General features: G+C 60.0%; 1 protein-coding gene across 1 annotated transcript; it reads left to right on the forward strand.

The window, feature by feature from the left end:
• The first annotated feature begins 400 nt into the window (after positions 1–400).
• Positions 401–6,685, forward strand: IRX1 (iroquois homeobox 1). Its single transcript, XM_012787945.2, has 4 exons — positions 401–953; positions 3,899–4,937; positions 5,300–5,372; positions 5,662–6,685. Exons 1-4 carry the CDS (start codon positions 678–680, stop codon positions 5,717–5,719), a joined length of 1,446 nt encoding a protein of 481 aa, XP_012643399.1. The 5' UTR covers positions 401–677; the 3' UTR covers positions 5,720–6,685.
• Positions 6,686–8,826: the final 2,141 nt, after the last annotated feature.

Genomic DNA, 8,826 nt, shown 5'->3' on the forward strand with positions numbered 1-8,826 from the left:
CTCCGCGCCGCTGTCATCGGCACCCAGGCCGCCGGCCCCTTCCCGCTGCCCAAACGGTAGAAAAGCAGGCACCGAGTTGTTTTGTAGAAAAGGGGACCTCGGCTGCGAAACTGCAACCCCGGTGTCAGACAGCTGTAAACCCGTGTCGACAGGTTGTCAGACAGCCGTGGGGGCTGGTCAGGAAGGAGCCCGCGGCCTCCGGGCCCGCACCCGCCGCCCGGCCGCGCGCACCCACCGCGGGAGGAGTTGGCCCGGCCGGCGCGGGGCACCACGTGCTCGCCAGGAGGGGCGGGAGCGGCCGGCTCGGGCGGGCGGGCGGGAGGCAGGGAGGGGGCGGGAAGGGAGCCAGGGGCGGGGCCTGCGCTCAAGGGGATGCCAATCAAAGCATCAACTTCAAATTGTGTCTGAAAGCCCCGCCGCCGAGCGGAGGGCGGCCGCCGCAGTCGGCGCGCGATCGCGGATCCGGGCGCAGCCGGGAGCCGGGCGCCAGAGAGCACCGGGCCGAGGAGCAGCGACCGGCCCCCACCTCCCGGCCGGCCCCAGCGCGCCCGGCCGCCCGGCCGCCCCGCACCCCCAACGCCGCGTCCCCTCCGATCCCCCCACAGGCCAGCCTCTGCCTCCCTCTCCCGCCCCTTTAATACTTGCCCGCCGCCGCCGCTGCCGCGGAGTCCGCGGACATGTCCTTCCCGCAGCTGGGCTACCCGCAGTACCTGAGCGCCGCGGGGCCCGGCGCCTACGGCAGCGAGCGCCCAGGGGTGCTGGCTGCGGCCGCGGCTGCTGCAGCTGCCGCCTCGTCGGGCCGGCCGGGGGCCGCGGAGCTGGGCGCTGGCGCGGGAGCGGCCGCAGTCACCTCGGTCCTGGGCATGTACGCGGCGGCGGGACCTTATGCGGGTGCGCCCAACTACAGCGCCTTCCTGCCCTACGCCGCCGATCTCAGCCTCTTCTCGCAGATGGTGAGTGTGCCCGGCCTCCCCGCGCCCCCCTCGCCTCCACTGCCTCTCCTCTGTCTCAGGAGCCCAGGACGAGCGTGGCGAGGGTGGCGGGCGCGCAGGCGGGAGAGATGACGGTGGACGTGGCTCCGGACGAGGAGTGGGAAAGGTCCTGCGGGCAGGTCCCAGGCGGCGAGGCCGCGCTCCCGTCGGCACAGGGGCGCGCAGAGGCCCCTCCTGAGACGCCTGGGCCGTCTCGGCCTGGGAAAGCGGAAGGCCCGAGCCAGGAAAGGGGTCGTGGCGGGAGTGGAGAGAAGCCCCAGGAGCAGGCCTGAGACCTGCTGCCTGCGCCGCCCAGACCGGCCAGGGCGCCAGAGCAGGCCCACGCGCTCCGGCAGCTCCGCCGGGTCCCGCAGGACTCGCCTCCGCGGCCGCGGATCCCGCTCGCGTAGCTCCTCCGCTCTTGGACTGTTGGGTCGGGAAGACTGGATTTTCTCCCTGTTCGGTAGAACTGGGATAGTTGTGTGCGAGTTTGCCAGAGGGGACTCGTTAAAGCCTCGTAGTTAGTCAAAATAATCCTAACAATAGACCGGATGGATAGAGAGAACTCTTAATGGCGTGTGTGCGAATTCGAGATTAAACAAAATTAAGTTGAAATAATTTCGGGCGTCTGGAATGGTGTTTGCTTTTACTTTTGTAAGTTGCCAAAGTTTTCATTTCATTTGCACCGAAAGAAAAGCACTTTTCTTCCCGAGTTACATAATGGAGGATTAAAGAAAACGGGGTCCCTTGGTTTAAAATAAATGGTGTCCTCTTAGTCTCGTCCCGGCGAGGGTGTGTGTGCAGGGGTGGGGGGCGGCGGTGCACAGTTAATTCTCCGCGTGGGCATTGGCCTGGCTGTGGGTCCAAACGACCCGACCCGTTTTCCTCGGTCTGACTGCAAGGTCGGGGCGTAAACTGGGCGCTGCGGGCGCGGTGGGCCGGGCGGCAGCCCCCGCGGGCGTTGCTGCGCCCGCTCGGGGTAACGCAGCCTCCAGGAACCCCGAATTCTCCCCATCCCTAAAGGAGAGACGAGGACTAAATACCCGCCAACTCTGTGGGAACAACGAACCAGGCGTGTTTTTCCTGTAACTTTTCTTGCAGTTTTTTTTTTTTTTTTTAAAAAGAAAGCCTATTTCTCTGAAAGCGGCCGGCCGCGCTCGGGTCTGCGGTGGAAAGAGATCAGCCCCCATTTTGTTCTGGCAGCCGGGGCGCGGGCAGTGACGAGAGATTTACAAGGTGTCCTTTCAGAAAGCATTCCCAGTAGAGATGAGGCTGCAATGTTCTTAATGATTGCAAACATAATAATTAGAAAAGCGCGAGATACATTTTGCAACGATTCGGCAAAAAAAAAAAAAAAAAAAAAAAGCTGAAATTTGGCCACAGAAACCTGGTCTCTGTGGCCACAACTGCCAAACTAGTCAAAGAAATCTTCTGCGCAACTTTCTCCGAGTTCGGAGTTCCCTTGGCTGCGTGGCAACTCGGCGGTTTTTTAGGTGGAGGATGATATTTTTTTTACAGAAATTTTGAATACAGATGTGAGCCATTTGAGAGCCCGCTGGGTTTGGGGTGGAGGAGGCCTCTGGCTGCCAGGGTGTGCTTGCTCCATTGTGGCTGTGGGGAAGTGAGCTAGGGCCGGCTTGGTTTTTGTTTTTTGTTTTGTTTTCTGTTTTTTTTTTTTTTTTTAACTGCAGGGCTAATATGCTAAAAATCCTTACCAAAAGGTGTGTGTGCGCGTGTGTGTGTTTCCTCCAGCACTCCTGACTGTCGGAAAATAAACCTAAACCCAAACCCGGATTCTAGGCCTAGCTTTCCAAGCCATTATGATTGGGTGTTTGAAAGTCAGAAGACAAAACTCTGAGCGAATGTCTGTCTGGGCAATTTATGGTAATAATGAGGCCTAATGAGGTTGTTAGAAAGATAAAATGTTATTTACCAAAAAACGTGATGGGATAATTTGACTTGGTGTGTTTTACTACTGATGATAAAAAGAATATTGATTGCAAATAAATCAGAGCCTCTAAATGCCTGCAAACAGTTTGTGTTTGCTCGCTGCAGATCAAAGTCAAACTTAAGAGATAAAGTGACCGAGAAGAGGCCTCGGAAACTGAACTGGTTCCCTTCTTTGCAGCTGGCTGCTCCTGGCCCTCGCGTTAATATTTTACAGGATAAGCCCTCCTTTTGTATTTAAAAAAAAACACACACACACAAATGGTGTTTTTGTTATTGTTGTTGGTGCTGGCTAAGATTAAAATTTTAAATTAGCTGTCACCACTGCAGGCCTTTAAGTGTGGGTGAACCATTATATGCAGATTAATTTGAGGAGTGTGCTTTCGTTTTAAACGACTGGTGGATTTATACTCAAGAAAGCCAGGAATGGATTATTTTCATCCCCCCCTGCCCTAAAGGCAAAGGGAGGAGGCTTAGGCTCTGGGTTTCTTATGCTTGGAGACACTGTTTTATCAGTCCAGTTAAAAGGTTTTCCCCTCTAGCTAGTGTAAGATACACTTGGAAATCCCGGCTGCTTGAGCTGCCGGTGGTGAGGACTGAGGACGCCCTGGGAAATGCCAGGGGACCACGGCTCCAGTGGTGCTCCTCTACAGAGGTACGGTTTCTGGAACTTTTCTAGAGTGACAAAATAATCTCCAAGATCAGCAAAAGAGCAGGACCTGGAGTCCGCTCTGCTTCTCCCCACTCTTCCCCCAGGGGTGGATTGGGGGCTCTTCCTGCTCTAAAGAGCTCAGCAGGGCCCCAGGGAAGGCCTGGGAGTGCCCCAGTGGATGGGGCACCCGGGGGGTGGGGGGCCCAAGCCTTGCAGAGTGGCTGCCTGGACTGTCTCAGCTTCAGGGATTCACCTCTCACTCCCTGTCTCTGTGTCTCTCCCCACCCCTCTCCTCTCTCTCCTGGCTGGCTCTGCCCTGTGGCTGCAGGGCTCACAGTATGAACTCAAGGACAACCCGGGGGTGCACCCAGCCACCTTCGCCGCCCACACAGCGCCCGCTTACTACCCCTATGGCCAGTTCCAGTACGGGGACCCCGGGCGGCCCAAGAACGCCACGCGCGAGAGCACCAGCACGCTCAAGGCCTGGCTCAACGAGCACCGCAAGAACCCCTACCCCACCAAGGGCGAGAAGATCATGCTGGCCATCATCACCAAGATGACCCTCACGCAGGTGTCCACCTGGTTCGCCAACGCGCGCCGGCGCCTCAAGAAGGAGAACAAGGTGACGTGGGGCGCACGCAGCAAGGACCAGGAGGACGGAGCCCTCTTTGGCAGTGACACCGAGGGCGACCCCGAGAAGGCCGAGGACGACGAGGAGATCGACCTGGAGAGCATCGATATCGACAAGATCGATGAGCATGATGGCGACCAGAGCAACGAGGACGACGAGGACAAGGCCGAGGGGCCGCACGCACCCGCTGCCCCTACCGCCCTCACCCGGGACCAGGGCTCGCCCCTGGCGGCCACCGACGTGCTCAAGCCCCAAGACTCGCCCCTGGGCCTGGCCAAGGAGGTCCCAGAGCCCGGCAGCACGCGCCTGCTGAGCCCTGGCGCTGCAGCGGGCGGCCTGCAGGGTGCGCCGCACAGCAAGCCCAAGATCTGGTCGCTGGCTGAGACGGCCACCAGCCCCGACGGCGCGCCCAAGGCCTCACCGCCCCCGCCCGCGGGCCACCCGGGCGCGCACGGGCCTTCCGCTGGCGCGCCGCTGCAACACCCCGCCTTCCTGCCCAGCCATGGACTGTACACCTGCCACATCGGCAAGTTCTCCAACTGGACCAACGGCGCATTCCTCGCACAGGGCTCCCTGCTCAATATGCGCTCCTTCCTGGGCGTTGGCGCGCCCCATGCGGCGCCCCACGGACCGCACCTTCCTGCGCCGCCGCCGCCGCAGCAGCCACCCGTCGCTGTAGCGGCAGGTGCGGTCCACGGAGAAAAGGCTTCGGTCCGCAGCAGCCCCACACTCACAGGTACAGCTCAAGGGAGCCGCGTCCACTTGGATCGCAGCTGGGAATACGGAGGCCTGGCCAGGTGGGGGAGAGGGGTAGCAAGGGCGGGGGCGGGCGCCAAGCATTGGCCTCTAAGCCCTGGGCCGAGCTTCATCCTGTCTGAATTGGGAGATCTGGAGAGAACGACCAAGGCCCAGGGCTCTCCCGATAGAGCTGGGCTCCTCTCAGGGGGCTGAGGGAGGGACAGGGGTGAGAGGGGAACTTATCTCCGGGTTACCCTGTGCAGCGCGGGCGGCAGTGGGCGGGGAGCAGGCCTGCGCACCTGTGCGCCCCCTCCCACCGGCTCCCCGTCCTAACCCTCTGCCTCTTCCGATCCCTGCCAGAGAGAGACCTCGTCCTCAGGCCGGATTCGCCGGCACAGCAGTTAAAGTCGCCCTTCCAGCCGGTACGCGACAAGTGAGTGCCGTTTGCTTTTCCCGCGGGGGAGGGGTTGCGGTGGAGGGAGTCGGGAGGGCTGGGGGAGCGAGGCGGGGCGGCGATGGGGGTCGTGCAGTCGTTATGGAAGGGGCGCTACCGCCAGCCTGGCCGCTGGCTGCGCTGCCGAGGTCTGGGATTCTTCTGAGCCGGGAGCCGGGCTGGCCGGCGACCCCGGCCGGGGCTGCGCTGGTAGGACCGGCGGCGCGGGCGGGCGCAGCGTCCCTGCACTCCCGGAGCTCATGTCTCCCGTCTTGCTGTTTCCCTGCAGCTCGCTGGCCCCGCAGGAGGGAACGCCGCGGATCCTAGCAGCCCTCCCGTCCGCCTGATTGAGGGTCTTCTTTTACTTTTGCGGGGGGAGGGGGGAGGAGCTGGGGAGGGAGGGAATGAGGGAGGAACTAAGACAAATATTTCAGACTGGTGTAAAGAACACATATGACGAGGACGTCAAGGACTCCCATCCATCGCTTTCCGCAGAAAGGGGCTCCTTCGGCCGAGCTCGCGTCCAGGCGCAGGCCTCGGTGGCTCCGGGTGGCTGTGATTATCCGGTTCGGCAAACGCCCCCACGTGCGTGTTTCTTTTCTTTCTTTTTTTTTTTCTTTCCCTTTCTGTATATAGAGTGATCTCAGATTGTAAATAGCGCGTCAGCGAACTTGTCTAAATCATATATTTTTGTCTAATAAACTGAATGAAATGAAGCTCCCGCTGCTGCAGCTGTGTGTGTGGCCAGGCGCTTAGGGGGCGTCGAGGGGGAGGGGTGTGTGTCCCCCACTCTGGAACCCTGGGCAGGGCCCGAGGGCTTGTCTTGGGGAGAGAGGCTTCTCAAAGAGAGACTTTAGAGTGTGTTTTTCACGCAAAAGGCCAGTGTTTAAGCACTTTTGGTTGGTTGGTTGTTGCTGAATTTGTTAATATTGTCACTTGGGTAGTTTCTCCTCGACAATTTAATTCTTTCCAAAGCTTATACAAACATCTGGTACATATGCCTTTCTCGGGATATAAATAAGTTCAATTTTAGGCAGTTTGTAGAACGGTTTTTTTTTTAAGGTGGGCAAAAATGAAAATAAAAATGGAAAGAATTTCAATTCACATCCCTAAAGGAAAACTGCGGATTCAAAATCAATTTATAACTAGTTGTCTCAACAGTGCATCGTGGCGCCGGGTCGTTTTCTGGGTAGAGTGTGGAAATAACGGAGTAGGAGATATTGTTTTGGATGTATTTGTTAGTTACTTGGTTAAATCTAACGTGGAAAAATTGGAAGGCGTTTTTAAACTCCCGGGTCCGGCAGGCAGGGGTGCGGTGCGGGGATTCTCCAGGCGTGTGAACGAGGAGATGCGGCTGCGGTAGGGGGAAAGAAGGAGGGGAGGGGGCTTGGGTCTTCCAGGGGGGACGGAGTCCTCCCGCCCTTCGACGCGCTCGCCTAGCGAGCCAGGAGCAAATAAAGCCCCAGATGGCCGCGGCTGGGCCGGGGAGAAGGCAGCTGACGCTAAGTTAGGGAACAATGAGGGACAGAGCTGGCCTAGGACGCGGGTGGGGAACGGTGCGGCTCGGGAGCCGCGAGGTCGAGATCGCAGCGCACAGCCGGGCCACCGGCCGCGCCGCTGAGAGCGGGGCGTGTGGCAGCAGGGGCACAGTGGAGAGGCTCTGCAGGGCCCTCGGGGCGCAGACCACTGTGGAATTCGGGAAACCTGAGAAAGCAAACGTTTCCAAAACTGCCACCCTGGATGTGGGCTGCGGGGAAAACCGGTCTAGTGGGGACAAGGCCGAGTCCTAGATGTCGGACAGGACCCCCGCGGCTAACCCCTAACCCCGAGCCTCTGAGCCCCTCTCCCAAGCCTCTCGGAGACCCGCTGGCTCCAGGGCTGCGCGTGGGGACTGGGCCCGCGGCGGGCGGCGGCAGGGGACGTCGGGGTCTCCTGGAGAGGGTGGGGAGGGTCCTGCCCGCCTCCCAGCGCCCGCATCCTTCTCCAGCCCTGCGCCCCGTCCGTGTAGAGGGAAAGGGTTTCTCATGGCCCTGGAGGCTGGAGGACAAGCTGCAGAGGAGGCGCCAGAGGTGCCGCCGAGGGCGAGGGCGAGGGGACGGGCGGCGTGTGGAGGCGCGCGCCCGGGAGCGGAGGGAGCCCGGGGAGGAGCGGGCTGCGGACCCCAGTGGACCCGCCGGCGGGCTCGGCCGCCACCGCCCGAGCAGCTTCGCGGTCTGAATGGACGTGCTCGCGGCGCCCTCTATGGTCCGGACGCGGAATGGGGCCGTGACCAGCACGGCTCTGGCTCCTTGGGGTGTGGAGCAAATCTGGGGTGCTGGGCCTGGGGGCTCCCTGGGCAGGAGCCTGGATTTGTAGCGGTGAGGCTTGTTCTGTGTCCCAGGTGTGCACCGACTTGTCCCTCGTATGTGTGTTTTGGAGGGTGCCAGCCCGCCAGGTGGGCTACTGGCATTAGGTGGGAAGGAGTGGTCTCCAGGCTTTATGCCAGGTGTTTTATTGCCCTGAGGGGCTTGCTAAATCAGAGAGGTGTTCCTCTTCTGTCCTTGGCGCTAGGGCTTCGTGCGTCATCACAGCCCTGGGCTGCTCATTCCGGAGGTCCTGGAAAGGGGCCTCAGACCCACCGGGGCTACATGAATCCTATGTCCCCAGGGAGACCACATCTCTAAGGAGCCTTACCCAGCCACCTCCTGCACCCTTGCGGTCACGTACACGCTGCTCTGGAATCCCGAGTGTGCTGGGAGATCCTTGCTGTGACTGCTGGAAACAGCAGGTGGAATCCACACGGACCCTGGAGCTCTCTGCCCTGGGCAAGCTCATCTCTTTGTTTCCCTGAGTCACACGGGAGGTTCATGCCGGCATCGCTGGATGCACACCTCCTGTTTCCACTCTTCTCTTTTCCCTGTTCAAGACATTTGGGCCTCCCTGCCCGCAGCTGCTGAGGTGGCCGGGCCAGCTCTTGCGCACAGAATCCAGTGGCCTGAGGTGAAGGGACTGAACGTCTTCCCGAGAACCTAGCTCCCACGCAAAGAGATCCGATGGCCAGCCTCAGAATCCCTCCAGAGAATAGCTAGAAACGAAACTTTAATTGAGCCTTCACGAGCACTTTTGTCCTTTGTGCACTATTGGTTTACATCTTTCCAGGTTACTGCAGCCACCTAGATGTGTGTGTGTGTGTGTGTGTGTGTGTGTGTGTGTGTGTCGGGGTGCAGCAAGAGCACCCCAGGTGCCCAGTGTTTCATATCCTGAAATAATCTGGTGGGTGGACTTAGAAAATGCAGAAACCTCCCTTGCCTCTAAAACTAAAGCCCTGTTAGTTCTGGAGAAACTTCCTGCCTGAGCAAAGGTGTTCCCTTTCTCGTGCTGGCTGCGTGGGCGGGGGCAGTTTTGGAGGTGGCAGAAGCTCTGTGACCAGGAGGGAGGAGACTGATGTCCAGAAAGGGCAGGCTGAGGATGTCCG

This window comes from Microcebus murinus, chromosome 11, assembly GCF_040939455.1.
Source record: "Microcebus murinus isolate Inina chromosome 11, M.murinus_Inina_mat1.0, whole genome shotgun sequence".
Classification (NCBI taxonomy): domain Eukaryota; kingdom Metazoa; phylum Chordata; class Mammalia; order Primates; family Cheirogaleidae; genus Microcebus; species Microcebus murinus.

Coding starts and splice junctions, on each gene's coding strand:
- IRX1 (XM_012787945.2), top strand. CDS start 678: ATGTCCTTCCCGCAGCTGGGCTACCCGCAGTACCTGAGCGCCGCGGGG. Junction 4,938..5,299: donor CAGCAGCCCCACACTCACAG/GTACAGCTCAAG, acceptor GATCCCTGCCAG/AGAGAGACCTCGTCCTCAGG. Junction 5,373..5,661: donor TTCCAGCCGGTACGCGACAA/GTGAGTGCCGTT, acceptor GTTTCCCTGCAG/CTCGCTGGCCCCGCAGGAGG.